This window comes from Haliaeetus albicilla, chromosome 1, assembly GCF_947461875.1.
Source record: "Haliaeetus albicilla chromosome 1, bHalAlb1.1, whole genome shotgun sequence".
Taxonomy (NCBI): Eukaryota; Metazoa; Chordata; class Aves; order Accipitriformes; family Accipitridae; genus Haliaeetus; species Haliaeetus albicilla.
This window is the reverse complement of record NC_091483.1, coordinates 1,496,623-1,521,230: the sequence shown is the minus strand read 5'-3', so window position 1 is coordinate 1,521,230 and position 24,608 is coordinate 1,496,623. Positions and strand designations below refer to the sequence as shown.

The following is a 24,608-nucleotide window of genomic DNA, read 5'->3' as shown; positions in this document are numbered from 1 at the left end:
CTCACAAGACTTGCACCAGACTATTCTGTGCAGTCTGAAAATGCACAAGTGCTCATAAAAGTGTAGTTTGTTAAAAGCTGATGCCAGTTTTCCCTGATCATCAGTTTTGTTCTTCATCACACTTACACATGTAAGTCTTGTCACAATTTGCTATCCATTTATTCAGCTATTAAAGAAAAATGAGACTTTTATAGTATGTGGTATTAGCACATTATAAAATAATTGCTAGTTACATCTGAATTTATTACGCCATAATTTGACAGAAAAATGGAACGCATTTCAATTCAATGTCATGTTGAACATGCTATTGTCCTTTAGGCTTTGAATTTGATTGAAATTTATCTGTGAAGGAGGCAAATCCAACACTGGCTATGTAACTCTTAGCATTTCATATGGCATCTTGCTAGGCAGGAGTAGTCCTTTTACTTCTGTTCTGCTGTATTCAAGGCTCTTAGTATTATTGATTTCTCTGTAATTCAGGTTTTATGGTTTTAAATGCCAGTTAAGTATCCAAGAATAAATGAAAGGCAACAGATGCGCTACTTTTTCTTTACTTTTTGAGGAGCTTAATAATTTCATATGAATGTTTCAGGCTTTAATTCATCTGGTTTTGGCACCTAGGCTTGCAATATAGATAATATAGAGCAATGGTGGTAAGTCACTAAATGGTGAATTCACAAGGAATTTTCAGAAATGCTAACGATCTCCCCCGCTTCTTTTTTGTTCCATAACACAGTGGTAATAGGTAGCAGTAATGGTATCCATGTTTAATCATTGCTACAACGCAGAATGATTCAGATCCGTTCAGATCCAGGTGGAGGTACAGGTTTAAATTGTTGTGTGTTGTTTGGTTTGTGGTGATATCAGTTAAGATGCTGGATATTGTTCAGGAAAGCACAAATAAGTTTGCTAGTGGATTAACTGAGCCAGTTCTCAGTGAGTTTTTACTTTGACTTGCCTCTTCAAAGGGCACTTGTCCACATAAGAACTGAGTAAATTGTGGAAAAACACTGCAAAACATTTAATATATTGTGCATGCCTGTATGATATGTATTTACTTTAAAAAGGGCATGAAAGTGTAATAGTATACACAAACTGGGATTTTTTTGTTCTATGAATAGAAAAGCTTGACAAACTTCTATCCGCTCAGTTTTATATATATTTGGGGAATGGATGGAACTGTAGCTAGATTATTTCACTGTTATGGTCATCACTGTAGCAATACACTTTGACCCTGTGGTAGTACATTGCCATGGTAGTTTTATAAATCTAAAGTTACCATATGGTTAATTTCTCATCTTTCTGCTGCTTGCAAACTGTGGATTTTCAAATTGCGGTATGTCATTTTTAGACCACGTACCTTAAGATTCCAAAATGAGGATACTGTTTATCTTACTGTCGTGGTTTCAGCCCAGCCGGTAACAAAGCACCACGCAGCTGCTCGCTCGCTCGCTCCCCCACCCCTCCGGCCACGGTGGGATGAGGAGAAAATATAAAGAAAAGCTCCTGGGTCGAGATAAGGACAGGGAGGGATCACTCCCCGCTTATGGTCACAGGCAAAAGGCAGGCTCAACTTGGGGAAGAAACAAATTCAATTTAATTTGCTACCAATCAAATCAAAACAAGGGTATTAGGATGTAAAGCCAAACCTGAGAACAGCTTCCCCCCGGCCCTCCCTCCTTCCCGCCTCAACCCCACTCCCTCCTCCCCCGGGGCTGGGGTCGGTTCCTCACACGTTGTCTCTGCCGCTCCTTCCTCCTCAGGGGGAGGAAGAATCCTCCCTCGGCCCCTGCTCCGCCGTGGGGTCCCTCCCACGGGAGACAGCCCTTCACAAACTTCTCCAGCGTTAGTCCTTTCCGTAGGCTTCAGCTCTTCCCGAACTTCCCTGGCGTGGGTCCTTTCCGCGGGCCGATCTTCAGTCACAGACTGCTCCAGCGCGGGCTTTGCCACAGAGTCGCCGCCATCTTAGGGGGCCTCCGCTTCCCCGCTCACCTCCGTGGGCTGCAGGGGCATCCACCTCCTCCCCCACTGACCTCGGTGTCTGCAGAGTGGTTCCTCTCACATTCCAATCCCCTCTCCACTTCAGGTTTCGCTTCTTAACTCTGTTCTCCCAGAGGCACTACCGCCATCACTGACAGGCTCGGCCTCGGCCGGCGGCGGGTCCGACTTGGAGCCGGGGAAGCTTCTGGCAGCTTCTCACAGGAGACACCCCTGCGGCCTCCTGCCCCGCTACCAGAAAAACGTGTCACACAAACCCATAACACTTATCATCCCGTGAAGTATTTTTTGTATTAATAGTGGCTTCTGCTTTTCTGTGCTGTGGTTTGGTCACAGAAATCACTGGAGGAATGACTGCATGGTACACATGCTTCTGGGGCCTGAGGGCAAGACACAGATTTCTTGCGAGAGGTTTCCTTCCTCCCTTTATCGTTAGTGTCCGTACAGCTTTTGGATAATGTCACATTCTGACTGTGAAAAGGAGGAATGAGGAGGGCTCAGGCTGGCAGCCAGATCTGCCATAAACTGCGCTATACCAATCATATCACCTTATTTCTCTGTCCCTTATTTTTTTCTCCAAATACTACGGTATTGTGTATTTCCCCAAATACACAAATACAGCAATCATGTTACTACTACAAAGATGCCTTTAATCATGTTTGAGAAGTCTGCTGGAAGTTTGTGGTAGGCAGCTATTGATAAAAGCAAAAGCTGATGTTATTAATTTCTCACAAATGCTAATAGTGCTTTTCAAACAGTATGTTTCTAGATAGGTATTTACATTTTCGGTTGTAGAATATTTTTAAACAGAGCATCCACATCTCTACATCCTATGCAATTACTTGTAGTATGTGAAACAAATCCCTGTAAAGCACGCTATGAAGTCTTTGAGGCATAACGTTTTCCCAGTTGCCCCTATCACCAACTGTTCATTATGAAATTACATTGGTAATTATGTTGTTGTCACCATTAACGCTATGAGCTAGCAGAGGCTTCTGAGTCGTTGCCACTGTTTTAATTATTCAGAACTCTTTGGCTGCCTTATTTTCCTTCTTTCCACTGCTTGATGACTTTCTCAGAAAGCTTTCAGGATTATTACATTCTTACCTAGAAAATAATTTCTTACATAGAAGTTTTGCTCTGGCATTCTCTGCATTAAGCCAAGGAAAAAAAATAAGTTGTGTCATACTCTGTGGAAGGATCAAACGGGGCTGAGATTTAGGAGTTTTAGGCGGTGGTGGGGGAAACAGTACAAAAAGGGGGGAAAAATGCAGCATTATTTTCTAGACCTCTCCATGATGCCCAGGTTTGTTGCTGTAATTTTCTTACTAAGAGTCAATATATTATTTTATTTGGTTTAATGTATTAATTTTTGCCTACCCTCTGTTTCTGTTCTCCTACCTGTTAATATAATATAATCATTTCACTGTAAATCATTCCGATTTGTCCTCAAAGTACTTTCTTCTTGATTGTTTGTAAAACTATTGCAATGCTTTGATTGTGAACATACAATGAATGATCACCCTCTAATCTGTTCCACGTGGATAGTGGGCCAGTTTGTACATCCAGTACATAGAACTTCTTGATTCAGTTAAAACCAACAAGACTGATGCTGTTGCAGTTTAACCTACAAGATCACTTAGAAAAACTGTACATTTCTTAAAAATTGCATGCCACAGCATAAACACCCTAGTGAAGACATGACATATATTATCACCTGTGAGGAATGGAGAAACAAAACAAAGGATAAACGCAAAGACATTGAGCTTAGGTTCAATCTTCCAAAGAAAGAATTACAATTTTTAGTCAGGTATTTAAGGGTGCTTAAACTCTGTGAAGAATTTCTAAATCTTATGGTTACATTTGAACATTCATTCTGATTTTTTTTTTCTTGAGTACGTTTCTCAGAAGGAAACTGGTGATTCTCAGCACTGCTAAAATTCTTCCCATACGTTTTTAAGAATACAGAGGCTTGTAGTAATGACCAGTGGTGGTGAACATTCAAAGGATCAAAGATTTGGCATGATCAGGATAATAACTGAAAAACCCAAGAGCTATAATGCAAAGGATAGCTGAGTCGCTTTAGTCAGGACATCAGACAGGGACCTGAGCAAGAAAAGTCTCTTTGGTTTCACTGGTGCTGGAAATACCATGAGAACCATTCTCTTGTGGTATTTCTGCTTCCTGCCACACTAAAATTAAAATATGCAGGAATGCCAGTATATTTCTTTCTTCTTTTTTTTTCTCCTCTTTAAAGTTTACTAAGATTATCAAAATTCAAAGTTAGTTTTGACTTGATTGAAGGGAGGCTTTGGTTTGGTCATTCTTTGTCTGGACTAGTCCAACTCGCCTTCCTAACAGCTGTGTTTGTACTATAATTGTCAACTGCTGACTTGGTAATCAGGGCTTTCTTAGGACTATCCACAATAAAACCACATTCTTCTTATGTCCTTTGGGAGCAGGTGGCTGTGAAGTGTCCCCAGGTCAGTCATGGAGTGTCCCATAGGAGGGCTGCAGGACAGTGTGTATCATCAGGCGTTAACCTCTGTCCTCTCCTCCCAGGCAGCCTAGAAGTGTACTACACTAAAGCTAGAAAAAAGAAAAAGCGTATCTGTCAACCCTTTGAGGGAGGACTTAAACACAGAACCTGTTAAGTAAGTACACTCTGCTCATGTGGTGTATATACATATGTCTACAGTCTCTCTTTGCTCTTCCCTGAAGGTGTCATATTTGAACACATTGAAGTCGATGAGAGATTGGCTGTGGTACATAGTCATTGGTGTTGGGGGAGACATCTGTAATATAGCACTTGGATATTGATATACGATTTGGACTATTAAAAGTTCTCGTTATTGACTGTAGTGGCCAGAGAGTGTAACTTCATAGGTTGATGTAGGTCCTACATATAAGGAAAGATGTAGGAGATCTTTAGGAACCAATAAAAGTCAAATCTCTGAATTTATGCTCAAATAAAACACTTCATATTCTTTATTAAGGAGGATGACTGTAAGAATCCCACATAAGCACACTGCTCCTGCTATTCCTGTGAATGCCTGTTTTCTTTCGCTTTATTTTTCTTCAGTGCACAAGGCCATATATATATATTTACAGAAGTGCTGAAACGATAAATTTGAAAGGTACCTTTTAATTAGTCTTTAATGCTTGTTTTTCTAAATTTTTCTATGTCAAATCCAAAGTCCAACGGCCGAGTAAGAAAATTCAAAAGATAAGTGTGGGAAACTAAAATTGTTGTTGGCTGACATGAAAAATTTTATAAACTGAGTCTCAGCCACCTTCAACATTCCCAGGCCAAAAAAATGTGTTATTCAGCTATTCAGAACATTTCTGGAGATCAAAGTGTGTAGTTACATGTAAATTTGAATCTCAGTTTGGTAAAGGTCCAATATAGTTGTCTTTATTCAGCTTGAGGAAGGGTCTTACTGCAAAACCTCATTGCTAGAAACAGCAATTTTTTAAGCAGAGATAATGTAGACCAGTTGAGTGTTGTTGGGCAGAAAAATGAAGTTTGGAGGCATGTGGGACTTTCTTTTTTGTCCAAGTATATGAGTGGGTCTAATATGCACTGCAGCAGTCTACTGTTAGCAAGAAGAACTTGATAATTGTAGTAGAGGTGGTATAGTTATGATTGACCAAAAAGGTAACTGGGGTTAGATTTGCATGAAGATACAGCTGTCTAAACAAAGATTCTGATATATGGGAGAAAAGTGGGTAAAGGAGGGCTGGTGTGCCCAGAAAATTGAAGTTCTTGGCTGTTTTGCTCAATTTTGGTGAGGTCAGCAGGGAAAGCAGCATAGCCGTATATTTTGAAGATGCAGATTTGGGAAAAAAAAGGGAAACAGAAGGATCTGCTTCTCCAAAGATAGGTTCCCCAGCCCTGCAGGGTTAACCTTTTTCATCATCTGCAAGACCCTCGATGTGCCTGGACGGCCTTTGTGGTGGGAGCCAAGGAATGGCAGTGGAGTCCGAGGGCTTACCTCTGCGAGTGCTCATCCCACTGATGTGCATTTTCTTGTCCTTTTCCCAAGCTGACAGTACTCACGGAGCTGGTTTTTTCCTCCAGGAACAGGAGAGGGGCCTTTCCAGCCAGTTGTCAGCTGCCCAGCCCCTTGGTGCAGCAATGCTCCTGCTGCCTTTGGTGACTCGGGGGACATAGCTGAGTCACACTGCGCCACTGGACCCCGGTTGAATGCACGTGTTCCCATTTCGGAAGAACCGAACAGCTCTGGTTGACTTGCTGTCATAGCCATTTTAAAGCTCCCTATCGTGGACACTTGGGGGCTGTTGTCTGGGTCCCACAGATAAAAACCCCTGCACGTTTCTAAATGTCCCCTAATCTGATTAGGCTGAAGCCTCATCTCTCTCCTTGGCAAATTGCCTTGAGACCAAGGATGAAGCTGGATGAATCTAAGTTGAATCTGTTTTAGCCTTCCCAGGACTAGTGTTTGCCCCCAAAATGTTCCAGAGAACATACAATATTTTGTAAGTCCGATGTGACCTATGTTTGTTTGAGCAGACCTGCAGTGCAGCCATGCAGAAGAGAGGAAAGGCAGGGCGTACGAATCTGCAGCGTATAGCCAGGCAGTGCAGATTCGCTGGCATTAAGCAAATTCACCTTAACAGACCTCTTCGTGATCCTGTGAGTACCCAGAAACTTGCCCTGCTGGCAGAGGAGACCACCACCATAGCCTTGATGGTCAGCTGGCTCTGCTGAGGGCAGCCACAATGAGAAGGTCCATCTGTGGCCACATAAAAAAGCCGTTCTGGCCGCAAGTGGCCCGTGGCCACAGGGAGGGAACCCCCCCGCTACGCTGCAGGAGCAGATACGAAGCTGCTGTAGAAGGCTGCAGTCTGCAAATGAGGAATAAGGTGAGGAGGGCATTTCCCTGGAATTTGTGGGAGGATATGAAAATACTTGGAGTTTCTAGCCCCACAGTTCCCTGCTAGCAGCCTGTTGATGCTGTGGGGGAAAAGCTTTTAGGCATTTCTAGAAAATTACCCTGTTCTAAATGTGAAACTAGAAAGTAACACTTTGGCCTTGTGTGTTTTATTTGCTAAAATCTGTTTAGACTTATAGAGGATTTCTTCTCAGAGAGGTGCCACTATAAAACCCTTCTAACACTGCAAAACATCAGCCGGCATTCAGTCCTATATCTTTAATTCCCTTCCACTCACAGAAAAAAACCTGTGGTTTCTTAAGCGAGTATAGCAATGCTTTTTCTACCACAGCTCTGGGTAAAGAGCTTTTCTTCTGCTGTTTGGGCAGCCTTCAGTGATGGAGTGGATTTATCCTTTTGTCCTGATGATTGAACGTGTCTTAAATGTCACACCTGTAAGTTTAATTAGGTGATTTATTTAATTTAGAGGTGTGACATTCCCATCCTTGAACTACTTATGCTTACTTTTTCTGTCTTTATCCTTTTTTTTTTTCTGGCAGGGACAGAAATGTTCTTACCAATTCAATCTATTTCTTATTACATGGCAGTAGACCTCATTTAATTAAATGCAAAGTTATAAACTAAATGGTTCCCAAATGTATAATGTTTTCAGTATTTAACAAAAAAAAAAAAAAAAAAAAAGAAAACCAACCCCGAACCAAAAAGAAAAACCTCACTAGCAAGTGTTTGCCAAGTGTTTGTATTGCTTTGGCAGGTATTTGGAATAGGCTTTGTAACTAGAGGTACTGCTAGATAGAGAAGAATTAATGTCTTTATGAGAAAGTCACCTCTTTTTTCTGGGGAAATGACATAGGACCACGTGTGCGTGCATGTCCCAGCATCCATGGGTAGGCAGTGAAAGGATGGGTGGAGGATTTTTTCTGGTGCCCACAGTGGGCAAGCAGTGCTGCTGACTCAGCGCTCGAGGGACGGATGGAGCCGTTCTGCTCTCCCTGCCCTCCTCGCCATGCACAGTGCCCTGATGGCAGCACAAGAAGCAATCGCACCTCTTAACACATGTAGTAAACTGGTCTTTCTGGTACATGTAGCGGTCTCTGAGGTGCATACCCCCATGGTGGTCCCCAGGTCCCCAGTGCATTTTCACATTGAGATTACAAGTTGGGCCATGTATGCACTCAAGGTCTCCTGGACTAACTGAATGCAGTAGTGCCTGGGCTATAACTTGTGCTGCAGACCTCTCCGAGATGTTGTTCCAGCACAGACTGAAAAACTGATGCTCTCCAGTTGTGGGAAGGAGTAACGATTCATGTCAGCTTCTCCAGGGAAGGCATGCTCGTGCTCGGCTGTGCTGTTGGGACTGGCTCGGTGGGCGAGGAGACATGCAACAGCTCTGCCGTGTCCCTCGCCTTGTGTCTGCTCCGAGCAGGGAGGCTGGCATGGCAACCTGGCCTTTGTTATATATGTGTGTATACGTGCACACGTGCATTTAGAGCTGCTTATGGTCCTTAGTGCCAGCCCAGCTATGTGTTGGTTCCACTGGGTTGCCACTTCTGGGCAGACCTGGGAGAGGTCCTAGTGTGTTAGTTGGTCCTATTGAAATGGAGCTCAAAATAACTTATTTGAACAATCAATCTCTTTTTAAAACTGTATGAATATTGACTGAGCTACACATGTTACTCATTTACCAGTACTGACAAAATAACCTGTATTTCATTATGGTTTTGGTGGTGATGGGGGGAAAAAACATGACTGCTTGTGGCATTTCTTATCATTTTTATTCCTTCTACCACTTTGATGTTTCTCTCTCATTTATTGTGAAGTTGGATTATTTCGGGTTTCCATGTATATGATTATGTATGTTTTGATGTGTGTTTTAAAATCAGCGTGCTGTTGCTTTCTTAAATTAGCCAAGGTTTGAGTACTGCATTCCTTAACCCAGTCTTAATTCCCCCTGTTGCATGTGAGACCGTGCCTGTTTTTAGAGAGCAGTAAATGATGTAGCACTTAAACAATTACTTAAAAAGAGTGTTTTCAGGAAAAGTGGGAATGGCAACATGGCTTGCTTTGTCTTTAGAAAAACTTTTTTTTTTCTGTTCTGGCTTTTCAAACAACGGAGCCAGCCCCCAAAGCCTCGCTCATCGTTATTGCACCCCATCCTCAGTGAGCCTTTGCAAGTGTTTCGGGGCCGGGAGTGGAGGCACTGACATCCTGTCCTGGCTAGTGGCCTTCTGCTAGGTCGGCAGAAGCAGCCGCCTTTGCCGTCAGTCGTGGTTGCGTGCATGTAACGGACCCAAGCAGTAAGTAATTGGTAATTGAAGCATAGCCTGAATTGTTTGCTTTACTTGCATTTGAATATCCGACCCTTCTTTTCCCCATGCCACGGGGTGCGTAACACAACATCGTGACGAATCTTTGCCTGGAGTGACCTGACAGCGTATCTGAACATGGGAATGGCCTGGCTGAAGTGGAGGGAGTCAGTCTGGGCAGCCCAGAGAGCATCTTCGCTTCTGACTTTGGACAGGGAGCCGCTGAGGTGGGGGGGCGAGGGGCAAGTGCCCGAGTCCAGCGCTTATTTCATTAATGGCTGTGTCAGGATACCGCTTGTGTCCCCTTCTGTGATGTATGGTATGCATGCGAGGAGTTAAGTGCTGCAAATAACAGTTTCTGAAGTTAATTTCTGTGTGCTGCTCTGGTGTTTATTCATCTGTTTCTGTGAGCATGTAGAGGGACGCCATTTATCAGCCACATGTGTTTACTCAGAGGCTCATGATGCCGTTTCCCGTGTTGCTGGTTTTAATGAATATTCTGCCCAGGTACTGATGAACCCCTAGCACGAATGCATAAATCATACTGCAAGTCTGCTATAAGTGGTATTTGCAGCTCTCTCACAAGAACGAGCCGTTTCTTTTCGGTGGCGGTATCATCTGGACTTTGCCGGAAAGTTAGATGTAACCACAGTAGGTAACGCGTTTCCAGACAATGCCTTATTGTCTGCACAGGCGAGCACAGGCTGGACGCAGAGACCTTGCATACCTACTTAGAATCAAGATTAAATTACCAACCTTTTTGGCATTTTTATGTAAAATGTTCTTTATTATGGTCTTCTCATAGCTAAAGCATGAGTCACTTGCAAGCCATAATAGATTTTGGCTAGGCTGCATGATGAAGTGTTCTGGATGCAGTGAAACATTTAATCAAGACTCCAGGCAGTGCAACTCCCAGTGGTCACCTTAACAAAAAAAAAAAAAAAAGGGAAAAAAAAGGGAAAGTAGAAACAAATTATGGCACCTTTTCTTTGCAGTGCTAAGATGAGTATTTGTTAGAGACAACACAATAAAGTGACATCTTTTAAATAACAATGAAAGCAGATTTACACCTGATTTAGACTTGATATAAGGAAAAAAATTTTACCATGAGGGTGGTGAAACACTGGCACAGGTTGCCCAGAGTGGTGGTAGATGCCCCATCCCTGGCAGTGTTCAAGGTCAGGTTGGACGGGGCTCCGAGCAACCTGATCTAGTTGAAAATGTCCCTGCTCATTCCAGGAGAGGTTGGACTAGATGACCTTTAAAGGTCCCTTCCAACCCAAACTATTCTACGGTTCTATGATTTTGTCTGATAGTGTCAGTTAAATCACTGAGTTTTTGAAAGCACTCTCATCTCCCAGCATTTTTTAGAAGATATCGATGCTTTATAGAAGTGACTTGGTTGAAAAACATCAAATCACCTTACTAAACTGTCCTTTACACTATGATTTTAATTCCAGGAAAGTTACACATTGTTAAAATACTGGAATTAGAACCCACAGATTAAAATTACCTGGGAAATTCCAACATTACATATAAATCTTATTAATCATGTTTCCACGCATGTTTGTTTAATGGGGAAACCAAAACACGTTGACAAAATGCATCGAGCCCTAAGTTTCCAAACAATTTCAAGGCTGGTAATTAGTAGTAACTCCTGATTTTGTGAGGGAAGCGGAAATATTGCTATAATCCCTATTCTCGATGAGCTCAAACTGTTGTCTTTTGCTGGGTTGATATTTGATCTGCATTGGAGTGAATGGAGTGGGCAGTTGTGTAGCCCAGGACAGCTTTCACATTCTGTCTTTCATTGAGGTACTCTTGAGCTCAGACATCGAAATTAAGTCTTATGCCCTGGTCTCCTTCTGCGGAGAGATCCTAAGTGTTTAAGGTCTAATTGTATGGCTGACACATCCATTTATTACCTAAACGCTTGTCAGCATCACCTAAAATTAAGGACTTTGCTTGAAATGTGCTAGAGGGAGTTTGGATTATATTCACTACACTGATTTTTTTCAAAGATGTTACCCCAAAACTCAAAGATCAAGTGACTACTGCTGCCCCTAGACATTCAAACTTGTCTTTTTTTTTCCAAACACTGCTTTTTTAGAGGGGTTTTTGTTTCACATTTTCTCCCCAGCTGCAATCTTCCCACTGTTAATAGTGGGATTCTTAACAACTTTGTGTTTCTATTTAACAGGTTTGCTGGCCTGCAGCACAATAGACTAATGCGATTTTTATTGTACTAGCATGCACTGGGATTGTTTGCCTCCTGGAAAATGGGATATTCAGATGCCTCATTCAGCCTCTGTCTAAGCAAAAACTGTGGCCTTGTCCCAAGACATTTTCTTTATAAATGGTCTTTCCATCTCGTTATGGAAATTGTAAATATGCATGGTCTGTAGTTCAGGTTTTCCACCTTCCTGAGCTCTGCTATTATTGGTTATTCAAGTAATTTTAAAACCTAAGTGTTTATTTTTCACCCCCACACTTACTGTTTCCCCGTATTTTAGTTAGAGCAAGGTGGGAAACTGGTTCAGGATGGCCTATGGGTTTTTTATCACTATTAGAAACATTATTTTGGAGATTTTCTAGGAATATCAAGATTATTTTTTTTTTAAAGGATTTTTCTTCTTTTCTTTCTGGAAATGCATTTTTGCTTGCTTGTACTTTGATACTTAATCTTTCTGTTCCCTTGCCTTCACAGTTCAGAGGAAGCACGCACACACCGGTCCTGCAAACACTTAGTATAACCAATAACTTCACTGATGTGAGTAGCCAATATGATTACTCACATCAATAAAAAAGGAAACTACACATACGTGTGTGTTTCTCAGGATGAGTGAAGCATTGTTTGCTGGATGAACAAAAATGCCGAAGTGGTGGAGGCAGGAGTAAAATGGCTAGGGTTGGCCAGGTTCTTCAGTAAGTTACATGGATGTGATAAATTAATAGTTGACTCTTTCTCTTCTATCATCATGAATGATTTTATTTAGAATATTTACCAAGGGATGGGGAATAGAACCCTTTCACTTTTATTCCGTTAAAATTGATAACATACTGCCACGGTCTCCAGCAAAGAAGAATAAGCTCCTTTATTTTTTTAATACAAAGGATCATATAATGGCTTAAGCATAAACAAAAGTCTTCAGGGCGATATGTGCCAATGGTGCCTGTAGATTATTAGATGGTATCTCTGGAGAGAGCAGTGAACATCAGGGCAGCAAGCAAAGGGAAGAAGAATGACTCAACAATGTATAAATTGAAAGAAAAGCTGTTGCCTTTCCAGCTCTGTTTGATCTTTAATCAAATAGCTGTAGTGTTTGAAGAAGTATCGAACGCGTGAGACATCTGGGAGTTCCTTTCTTCTTAGATCGTGTTCTATCTATAGATCTCTGATCGAGATCATGGATAGGGTGGCTGCAGGCAAGAATTACTGCACGCGTTTTGGGACTCCTGGTGAAACTTGCTGTTGCCACAAGAGCTCATTCATGTGGCATCTTTTTTTCTCCCCATTTTCATTCGATAGATGGAAGAACTTTAGAAAAGTTTTCTGTCTATGAACCCTCATCACCTTGAAATAAAAGAAAAATAAATGTTAATAAGTGTAGTAAAACAGAGGCATAGGTTCTGGCCAAATGAGCCCATTGGTTTATAGAAGGTGTTACGATCGGATAGAATTTGGCACGTTGCCTTCCAGTTACCTTTACATACCTTTGTAGCTCATAAACCCAGTAAGTTCGGTCACTAAAATAATTTCTTGTTCCAGAATAAAACTCTTATGTTAAGCTTTTTATGTTGAGCATAGAATTTGTCTAGCCTGTTCGGCAATAATTGCCTGGGGTACTAGTATTTTGGAAGTGGATTGGGTCTTTTGCTCTAAGAAATGAAACTTCGTCTTTTAGCAACCTTATTAATTCAACAAATTATTTTGAATAAGTATAAGAATAGATTATTCAAATGCAAACTCATATTCATTTTGGTTAACCAAAAAAACAATCTTTTTTTTTCTTGGTTTCCATCAAAAATGAGTTTCTCCTTGCCCCCCTCCCTCCTCCCCCGAATAAATTGTTTTCAGAACCATGTACAAAGTATGAAGCTATTGAAGACTTCACATTGCAGCATCACTCTTTGTAAAAAGTTTCTTTCACATAGACGCCTCATAAATGCCATCAGTTAATTCAAAGAGGGTATTTTCTACTTCCGTCGAAGTAAAGACAACATTTTGAAACAACAGTGAGTTTCCCAGTGACTTCTTGTGTTCAGGTTCATGCCCTAAATGCTTAAATAGAGACTGCATGCTTTACAAAGTGAGGTCCTGGTATGATTCCTTATATCTGTTAAGACCTGAGGTTTGTCTGAATGGAGAAGAGAATTCTTATTTTTCTTAGATCTACTTTTAAAGTAAATTGAGGCAAAACTGTTGGAGGTGAGTGCTGCCCTGCCTCAATCTGTTCTGAATTTGTTTGTGGAGAAGAAACACAACAGGCTAATTTGAGCAGCAAATAATAATCTTAACAAGATCAAGGTAGTTAATGCTTCCTCTGCTTTGAAAATGTCCGTGACAGCAAGCTGCAGCAATCAGATTGTCACAGATGAGGATGAGTTGACCATCTGTAATAATGGCAGGGGCATGGCATTATTGTGAGAAAGTTACTAAGCCTGCAGAATGAGAAATTTGATTCAGACATGGGGAAATTTGTGGTATTGTTTGACTCACTACTTTTGCTAATTCTGTGGTTTGTTGTATGTTTGTATTTTTGCATCTTAGTTTCATGTAGGTTGAATTGAACATAAAAAAAAACCCACAAACAAACAAACAAACAAACCCAACCAAAAAAACCACCCAAAGATAGTTTGCATCGAAATCATTATGTAAAATTATTGTGTTTATTTTACAAGGCATAGAAAATAAGCAGCACATATTTTTCTGCAGAATAAACTGTGAGGGAAAGCTTTAATTTTCACTCTTTTTTCTAGATGCATTAAACATGTGAGGGAAAAACATTATGCTGGAATTTGTACAAAAGTAGAGTAATTTCGTAGAGATTTACACACACATGCACATGGATAGAACAAAGCTTTCTGATTTTTTCATTTCCCCTTCAATAAATAAAGCAAGGCAATATTTTGAATATATTCATCAGTTTTCCATCACAGTCTTAACAGATTTAGAAGTGTCTGTGAGTATTTATGTTCCCATGGCTTCTGCAGAAATTCAAAGCTGTTCAGAAGAGCAAGCCCACATCAGTGCCTGGACCACCGGAGAGAGCAATTTAGAGAATTAAAAGGCGCACACGTGTGGGCAAACACACTTCACTACCTTTGCTGCTGCTGTATTTTATTATATTTGAGTCCTGTGAGAGACAGTAAGAAGTTTTGGGTCCTATATTAAAGGTACAGTTGATACAAATGGGAGTCGAGGATTTGTCCGGTGGAAAGTTGCAAAAGTTTTGGGTTGGAGACTGGCCATAGTGCAGTACTTTGAGCGGTCCAAGGAGTGCTCTCAGGTTCATGCCTCTGGCTTGCATCCTAGAGTGACATTGGCTGACAGGTTTGAGGTCAGGCAAGAATATTCCCCATGTTGGATAGATTTGGAGAAGGGGATGGTGGTTATCACTTTCCATGTAGCCTGGGCATGTTGCTTCCCACAGTCGTACAGATGTTGTCACCTAATGGTTCCTTCCTGTTCCACGGACCAAGGTTCAGACAAATCCCTTACACTCCCTTTTTTAATTGCTGTGGCGTATTTCAGGTTTTGAGGCCTTTGGTTTCCTAGATATTTATTCTTGTACTCGCTGTTGTCGCTGGTGGGTGTTTTGCCATTGGTGCAAGCTGAGGGCACAGCAAGCCTTCTGTAGACCCTTTTGAACATGATGCCCATGGTACCGACGACCAGTAATACTGCCATGATCACCTTGTCTTGCTTTCATTAAGTCTGAGGCAGAACTGCACTTAATTATTAATTGGTAGCATATGATATTAATCCAACTGTGTATTTCAAGAATCCAAGTGAAACACATTGATATCTTTATGCAAAAGTAGTGTGGGATTAGAAAGATAGAGGCAGTTGGTTGGGAAGAGATTTAGTTGAGATGTTTGATTTGAAGCTTTGTGGATTTTTTTCTTTTTCCTCCCCAGTAAAGCTGTGATAAGACATGCTGAAATCTTCTAATGCCCTGGGGCAATGAAAGACTTTGTGGTTGTGGTTGTCCTATGAGCTTCTGCTTGGGGTCGGAACTTCTGAAATAATTTCAAAGCGAAATTAATTTCTGAACTCCTGAATAGAAGACTGGACATGCAATTTACTCCTGAACTCGTTCAGGATGTATAATTTCTTAAATGAGGCCTTTGGCATAAAACTTCACAGGCTCTCTTGTTTTGGGGCAAATGTAAAGATTTTTCTCAAGTCTTTCTCAGAGATGTATTACCTGAGTGAAATTTCTGCAAATGCGCACATCCCAGGACCTTATTCCTTAGGTTTGCAGTACTGTGTGTAAGCTGAAGTAATAAATAAATTATAGCAGAAGTAAAAAAATAGCTTGACGCAGGGATGCTAATTAGACTTAGCCAACAGTGAATTATGAAGCAATATGCATTATCTAAGCCCTGTGAATAAATAGTAAATCATGGTGTAAATGATCTTTAAAAATATTATGGTATCTTTCTAAAAACTTCTCTTTCTTATTGGAGAATTTAATATTTTTCCACCACCTAAAGCATGTCTTCAGTATAAAAAACAGTGTCTTTGTTTACCTGTGAGCTGATTTTTCAGGATAAAATTACTTCATCTATTATTCTTCTCATTTTTTTCCATTTCTCCGGAATCTGACTTTATAATTAATTTATTTTTTCTCACAAACCTTAGCCATCTGTATTCTTGGATTCTGACTATTTTACATTATGCAAGCTGTAGGCAATGCACAGGTCCTAACCCAAAACCCCACAAGTTGTCATATATTTTTCATAGGATTTTTACAAAGGGTAATCTCTCATCATGAAAAAAGGTTCCAGTGGTGAAATGTCACCTGCAGGTGAAACATTAGCTGTGCGTGACATATATGATATGAATAAATAAATTGCAGATCTGTGCAGCTGCTTTACCTTGAAACCATATCTGGGGAAATGCTATACTTTGAGCAGAAAAGCGTAAGTTTGCTGTGCTGGTTCAGGAGGCTGGACCTGCTTGGCAGGGATAGCTGGCAAAATCCTTTGTCTGTCATTTCTGCTGCATCTCTCCCATTTCTGTGATCAATTGTCGTCCACATGCAGCAGTCACCCTGAAAACCAACATGGGCTGTTTTATTCTCTGAAAGTTTGTGTCTGGTTGGTTAGTTGTCGAATCATTGCTTGTGATGCTCTGGTCAGTGCTTCTTGTGCTTCTGTTGTCAGGGATTTAAATTTGATGATAAAACCTCCTGGTTTAATCTGTCTCAGGCCATGAAGTGTTTTATGTACCATTTGTGAATGGTCAAAGGAATTAAATATGGTATAAATAAATAATGGCCTTCTCTAAAAGACCATGCAGGGCCTATAGGACCAGTGTTTTGTCTGCACTTTCAGCACATATATCTATAATATTAATGTAATATTTCCTGGTTTTAAAGACACTTCAGTTCTCTCTGATGCTGTGGAAAAGTTCTGGCAGGCTGACAGTAACAGTAAGCGACTGTGGGCATAAATACCAAACACAAACTGGAAAAAAAAAAAGTTAAAAGAAAAAAGCTGACTTACTTGAGGTGAGTGAGGATGGCTTAGATCCCCAGGTGGAAGGGCTCTCCCTGTATGGCATATATAATGACCAGAGACCAATGCAGCCATAATGCTCACAATGGTCTAGATCTCTCCGCCCTCTGAAGAAATCCTGTTGGAGGAAAAATGCTTATCAGAGAAGCAGCTGAGCTCCTTGCAGCCTTCTCTGCATTAGAAACGTCCTCTGCAGCAGAAGAGATGGTGTGTTAGGATCAAATATACTCTCAGACTATTTACGTGTCTACAGCAATTTATATTTTCAGGGTCTTTGATGAAGGACAGTAGCACAACACACCAAATCTGTTCCATCACGAAGTCTAGCACTGGTGGAAATGTTAGGTTTTCTGAAACAGTTGCCTTTGGGAGGACAGAAAGATGGAGCATCCTTCAGGATGTGGTCTCAGGAAGCCCACAGAGGACCGATGACCCTAGGGTACAGCCACTGCGAGCTCGGGGAAGTGCTTAGCTTTGGGATCGTCCTGGTGATCAAGGCAGAATGGCTTGGCAATTGGTGGTCTTTATGAAAAGAGAATAAAAAAAGAAAATATTATGGCAGGTGACTAGAAATAGTAGAAATCATAGACTTGAGATCACTAGAAATGTCTGCGTTGGTTATATCCAGAGGAGCCTAACCCATGTATTTTCAGCTAAGTGCGGGGAGATCCCTTGTGGATAGTGGCATGGCAGGTATAAATAATATTTTGTCTGTCAGTCTAGGTATCTTCCTTAAGTCATCCATACCTTTGCCTCCCTTCCTGTGCAACAACCCTATCTACCTTTCTCTATTTCTTGAGCAATAAAGACAGACTTCGTTCAGCTACTCAGTTTTCTCGTTAGTGAGTCTTCAGAGTTTGGTGGCCGTTAATATTTTAGGTTCAAAACAAGCCTTCTTTTCCATTATAAATGTAAAACAGCTGTGTTTTCTCTTTCTTTCTTTCTTTTTTGGAATATTACATGCCGTACCCGGCAACAAGGGAAAACGGAGCTCTGCAGCTTTTTGAATTAACATCAGCAGGGCAGCAATCTTGCTTATGAAAAACTAGGAATAAAGAACACACAACAACCTTTCAGGAACTATCATTACTACTTGGAAGAGCATACAAATACCGCATGTGAAAAGAACATTTGTTTAGGTGTGCATAGGCAAGGAGAGTAGATGCTAGTGGGTGCTTCTAAAGTAACATTTATGTTTGCAATTAGAGGAGAGCTTTGAGAGAGAGAAAAACAGATATTTTTTTTTTTTTAAATATAAAGTGCAAGGATGTTTCTTCCTCCCTCAGAACGGAGAGTTGCCAATATATAAACATTTCAGAGAGAATTTTACACCACCTCATCTTTATGTCAGGCAGCATTTAATGGTTGAATGATCTCCTGCCCCAGGACTTGGCAGCTATCCTCCAGGGGCCGACTTTGAGGATTACAGTGACAGTCTATCAGTGGATCTTTTCCAATATAAACTGGGCTAGGACCATTTAAAATCAGCTGCTATCAACAAGTCAAATTAACTTTATTTATGTTAGAGGCTTTCCTATGAGTATTTTATAACAATGTGGAATTTTAATATCCGGAGGGGCTTTTCCTGCTGTTGGTGTGTTTTGGGAATGTTCTAATTCATGTGATTAAGAACAATTTACCTGATTTCTCTCAAAATTATGTGATTTGTAACATTCAGGTCCAATCAGCGTCTAACTCACAGTGCTCACACAACTTTTTCTTATTGCTGCTTTTTACAGGTGGAAATAACACTTCAGGATATCAATGACAACCCACCAGTATTCCCCACAGATATGCTTGATCTGACCGTAGAAGAGAATATAGGAGATGGATCGAAAATATTGCAGCTGACAGCCATGGATGCTGATGAGGTAGGAGCATGGTTTCGTATTTGAATATCTGTACTAAAAATGCTGTTCTGGAAATACGTGTTTTTATCTGTTCCCTTCATAAGAGCTTGGCCTTGGGAGTCGTCACGGTCATGCTTTAAACTGCGTTTGGCCCATTCACAAAACTGTGTTCAGTATCATGGAGTCACAAAGAGGCAAACATATGACCAAGTGAGACAAATACTCTATTACTTGAAGGCTGCTCACTGGATTGTATATAATGAGTTAATGTTTTCCTGACATCTTTTAATGAGCGGTTCCACTAATGGCAAAATAATAACCCCACATTTTGGTTTTAGATGGTCTTGTTATTATCAGTCTTATCATACACCATACCTGATGACATGGCGAAGGTGCTGGACTGCCCAGCTTGTGATAAAGATTTGTTGACATTCAGTTTAAGACCACAGCTTGAGATTTAAACTAACTTTGAAGCAGAGATGTTGTAGTTGAGCCCAATTTCAAGGTGTGCAGTAAAATTAATGTGAGACAAGCCTTGGAGAACAGGAAAACTTTTGATAATGCATGCTTGCCCTTTGACTAGAGCTACTTAATATCAGTATTACCCTTTCCGAAAGATGGTTTTATTTCACCAAAAAGAGGGGAAAAAAAATAATGCTAAAATATGTGCTCTGTATGTGAACCTGTTTGCAAAATGGTTTTGCCCACTTAGATTCATTACTGTGAGGACACTGCAGCTAGGGAGCTGTTAAGAAACTAGCAAAAGCCTTTGAGCAACTGATGTTAAGCAGTTGGCAAGTCGGCTTAGTGAGGGGTATTGCAGTCTTATTGTATGTGTCAGGCAACTATATCCACATATAATTTGACGTATTCATCTCTTTTGGAAGTAAGTTATGAGAATGTTAACCATATTGTTTCATTCACCTGAACTGATTCTTTCCACTGGGGAAAGGCCTAAAAAGTCAATATGAGCGTGCAAAGAAGTTTGTGTTGTCATTAAAATATAGGGTTACACTTGACAGCAATGAGCAATTCTTGCATTCAAATAATAAGGTAACTCAACCTCCTCAAGAGAATTTTATTTCTGGCCTTTTTTGTGTTGGCTTGGTTAGTCATCCTGTGATTGTTAATTGATGTACTTAATCTTACTACTGCGGAGGGAACGACTGGAACACCCCCAGGAATGGTACGAATGTGATTTTGAAGTTTTGTTCTTCCTTTTATTTTCTGGTAGCAGCCTGACATACAGACAAAAAATAGGATTTTGGAAAGGTGCATATCTGTAATAAAAATTCCAGCTGTTTTCTTCAGATTAGGAAGAAGTAAATATTGAACTAACACTCTCTGCTGTGATATGGCAAACAGGTATCTAAGATATATTGTGCTCCAGCCTCTTTTTGACCATTCCTAAACTACACCTAATATGTTATCCATTCTGAAGCACTCCATCCAGTGGGAATTGATTTGTTACCTTAGACAGAAATCAGTCAATCTTTTTATAAAAGGGGATGTTTTCAGTTTCCCTACCAGAACATTTGTAACTCAAACCCTTTACAAAGAGTCCAAGGTTTTTTTAGCAATGTGCAGTTTCAGGTCGAGATACTTACCTTCTTCCCGCCCCCTCCCCCCCCCGCTTTGAAGTTGAGGGCGCAGCGAATGCTCCTTGTTTTTTATATAATATTCCTGCAACACTACACTTTTCTGGCTTCTTTCTTTGCACATGCAACCCATATAGGCAGCTCAGTAAAATGGCATGCTGCCTTTGCTGCCTGCACAGATGCTTTCAGAATCAAAGTTTTAGCTTCAAAAGGGTAAGGGACAGAACCCTTAAAACTCATAGCTAAGTGGTGTATGAGAACGCCTCTTAGAAATATTTTAAAATGGTAGTAGGAAGACAGCAAATTTCAAACCCTTGTCTGTTATAATGAGGACATTGTAGAGATCTGAGAGGAGATGTGAAGACATCCTCTAGGTGCTAAGTGGTGCAAAAGGCTTTGACATTTACAACAGCTTCTAGCACTTGGCAACTTTTTAAATTCAGTTGTCAATGGGAAATTTCTGTAGAGGTTTTTAAGAGGTTTTACATACCTGTATTTTGGTTTCCTTCTCACCTAAGTCACATAAAGTTTGATTAAATCAGTATCACACATAGCTGCAGTTTTAGCTGTGCTCGGTTAGGAGGAGGCTGGCTAGTCAAACAAGCACAGAAGAATGTGGTCACCTCTGAAATTGTAAACTCTCATCAGATGTTTTTGCTAAGCCGCACAATTGGAGGAAGGCATGTGACGTTCCCCAGGTACACCTGAGCACACAGATGCTATGTACACTGAAGCACTGCATGCAGCTCTTCAGGGCTGGGCACATGTAAAATCTTGTTTTCTTTCTAAATTTCATTTTATCAGTTAGCTCAGTCTGACTCTTTGAAACAACACCCCAGAGAAAAAGTTTGGCATGAGGCACTCGTAAGGTCAGGTAACAAACGCTTGCCTCTCATTTCACAAATACGAGTGGATGTTTATTTCTGTTAATTTGCTTTTTTAGGCAAGAGTGTTTGAAACAGCTGTAGAATTTCTTTCTCCCTGATCTCTTTGATCTGTTGTTCACCACAGAAGTGCCAGTCGCGTGCCAGTGGCAGGTTTCAGCTGTGAAAACTAAGCTCTGGCGTGGCACCAGGGGAGGGCATGGTAAATATCTGCTCGCCCGGCAAAACGCATTGCCAGGCATAGTCAGCACGGGGGGTATAGGTACATGTATCTGATGCTGGAGGTTACCAAACCTTCAGTGCCCTTAAACCTGTCTTGGAAAAAGAAGGACGTGACCGCAGGATCTTAGATCTCTTTCTGTTTTCCCGTAAAGACAAATGTCAGTCTGCTAAGAAGCAAAATTTAGAGCTGAGTACTGGCTTTTGGGGAAAATGTCACCCAAGGTGGTGCTGAGCACTCTAGCCAGCCGCTTATATCCCCTGGACCGTCCTCTGGCTGCAGCATCACAATGCACAACCCATCCCCAGGAGGTGGATGAAAAAAGAGCTCAGGTAGTATCCCTTTTTCTAGGAAACCTCAGTACTCCTCAGAGCTAGGACCTATAAGGCGGATCAATTTTCTTGTTAATAATCAATGATACAGATGGGATGCAAGTGACTTTTCTTAGTGTTTGTGACAGGGCAGGGCTGAGGCAAAATGCACTGTGTCAATATCTTGTGAATGGAAGTTTCCATTTTTTTTTCCTAAGTTTTAATTTCAACCTATAAGGGGAAGAAAAAAAAAAAAAAGCAATAATTTTTTTCTATGTAACATTACTTTTCCTTAATTTTCCTTTTAACCAAAATGCTTAAAGTCCATATGAATAATTTTTTTCCAAGGACAAATGAGTTACTTTGTTTGACCCAAAAGCAAATGCATTTGATTTCCAGCACAACCCAAGAGATCAGAACTGTGATTTTAACGACACATGATTTGTCACTTCAGGGCTGTTTATTTACAGGGGTAAATGTATTTCCATGTTGAAACTGGCCTTTGAGGGGCAAGCACAACTCCCTTGAGTTTACCCTGACTGGGAGCTGCAGCTCTTGCCTGCTGGCTGGTGGAGCAGCCGCGTGGCTGCCCCTGGTCATCCCTCTTTGCATCCCTCCCTCTCCTCCTCCCTCCATCCCACCTCCAGAGAGCGAGAAAGGCAGAGCTGATCCCACTGGAGGGATTTAATTTAACCTTTGAACATAAAATGAGAAGAATAAACACTGATCCCTGTTAAGAGGGAAGATGTTAACACTGCTCAGTGATGCTGGCTTGAAATTAAAACCGGTATCAGAGCTTTATGGTATTGAATGGATGCAATCCTTTTACGAACAGCGGAGCAAAAAGTATCTGGGTAATCTCGTCATTTCACGACTCATAAATAAAAACTGTGTGCGTATGCATCTTTACTGGGGGACTGAAGCAGGGACTGGGCAGGAAGGCTGTTTATTAAAGGAAACTGGTCTGAAAAATATTCGCCAAGTGCAGTTACTGGAACAATTCTTGTCTTACTGAAAATTATGATGTGGTTTTCCTGGCAAATAACTTGATTTGACCACTTCTGTTTTTACTTAGGGAGCCAATGCCCTCGTCACATACACTATTATCAGCGGTGCAGATGATAGCTTCCACATTGACCCCGAGTCAGGAGACCTGATAGCCACCAAGCGCCTGGACCGGGAGCGCCGCTCCAAGTACTCCTTGCTGGTTCGTGCTGATGACGGCCTGCAGTCCTCAGACATGAGAATAAACATCACGGTTAGCGATGTTAATGACCATATCCCCAAATTCTCCAAGCCAGTGTATTCCTTCGACGTCCCGGAAGATGCCACTCCAGGTAAATAGGAAATGGCCCTAAAATTGACTGATATTTTTCTTTTTGTCAATCCACAGGGACTTGAAGCGGGGTGGGGGGGGGTTAATAGCAGACCTGTCTGACTTGGCCAGGAGACAGAAGATGCTGAAGGCATCTATCGGATGGGGTGGAGAAATGGAGGGAATCACATCATACTGAAAGTCTGCTTGCTAGGAAACCTGTATCACTAGCGAGGTCAAATTTCTTTTCAATGGGAAATAGAGAAATGGTTGCCACTCAGATAAATCCTAGATGCAGAATAGGAATTATGCCTGTATCCCAATGGAAGCCTCTGAGTGCGACTACTTAAAAAACAGCAAACAAAAGAGTAGGAGGAGGAACAACTTACAGGATACAAACAGTATAACCTATCATGAAGATGTAATGGTGATGCTAGTATTGATTTAGTGAGCCATCTTCAGTGAATGTGACTTACAGTACTTAATTCATCAAGTATAGGATCACAAAATGGGTGACCATTGAGCAGCCAGTAATACACCAATTCCTTAATAATATTCCCTGCGTGCGCTCAGTTACTAACCCTAACATCATATTTCCTTGATCTTGTCTTTGACTTCTGCTTTTGACAAGGTTTTTGTAGAAAATCTAACCTTTAGATAGTTAATTCTTGTTCCTAAATATGGTCACCAACCTCTAAAGTTGTTGTTTTCTTCTTTTAAAGCTTGTTTCATATGCAAGAGTGTTTTGATGTTTAAAAGTTAGGTCATAAGCTAGAAAATATTTAGACCAAAAAAAAGTTTTCAAAAACTGTGCTATATTATATGTCTCCAGATGAGAAATGAATATTACTTGGAATAAAAAGTTTCCAGTATTTTATACAGACTGCTAGTATAAAAGCAGTATCTGCCAGTATTAGTAACTTAAGCATCTAAGAAGCTTGTTCTAAAACATGAATAAACAAAAGAGACGCAAATGACATGGGGATAGCTTTCAAGCTTTTATTAGGGCTTTGACTTATAAGCATGGGAGGCTCAGGTTGGGACAACCAAGATTACCCCCATGCCTCCAACTTTTGCACTCTATCCCACAGTCAGAATCCCAAAATTCAGTGGTGTTTTGCATTAAAGGATTATAGTGCAATCGGCTGTGCCTCAGGAATCTGATCTGGAAGTAACTGGGGCATCTATGTAGCATAGGGCGGTTTGGTTGCCAATCCCCAGCTATGCTCTTCTCTCTTGTCACTCAGCGTCCTGAGGCTCGGTCTGTTTTAGCAGGAACAACCCTGGAAATAGGGAGCGTAATTCCCTCCATGTTGAGATGAGGCTTCTCTCTTCAGTCATTGATGGGGTGTCCATTTGTGCCCTATACCCAGCTCAGCAGTGATGGATGCCAAAGGAAGAAACAGGCTGATTTTGTACTTGAAATGCTGCAGCTTCTCCTATTCTGCTCTCCAGCAGTCCCGG

The 24,608-nt window shown here is 41.1% G+C and overlaps 1 protein-coding gene across 1 annotated transcript in view; it reads left to right on the top strand.

Moving 5' to 3' along the window:
* Nucleotides 1-24,608, top strand: part of FAT4 (FAT atypical cadherin 4) — a 149,339-nt gene that overhangs the window by 58,627 nt on the left and 66,104 nt on the right. The window contains exons 2-3 of the mRNA XM_069795693.1: nucleotides 18,706-18,837; nucleotides 22,905-23,166. Of these exons, the coding sequence (XP_069651794.1) occupies nucleotides 18,706-18,837; nucleotides 22,905-23,166 (394 nt within the window). The remainder of the gene's footprint in view (nucleotides 1-18,705; nucleotides 18,838-22,904; nucleotides 23,167-24,608) is intronic.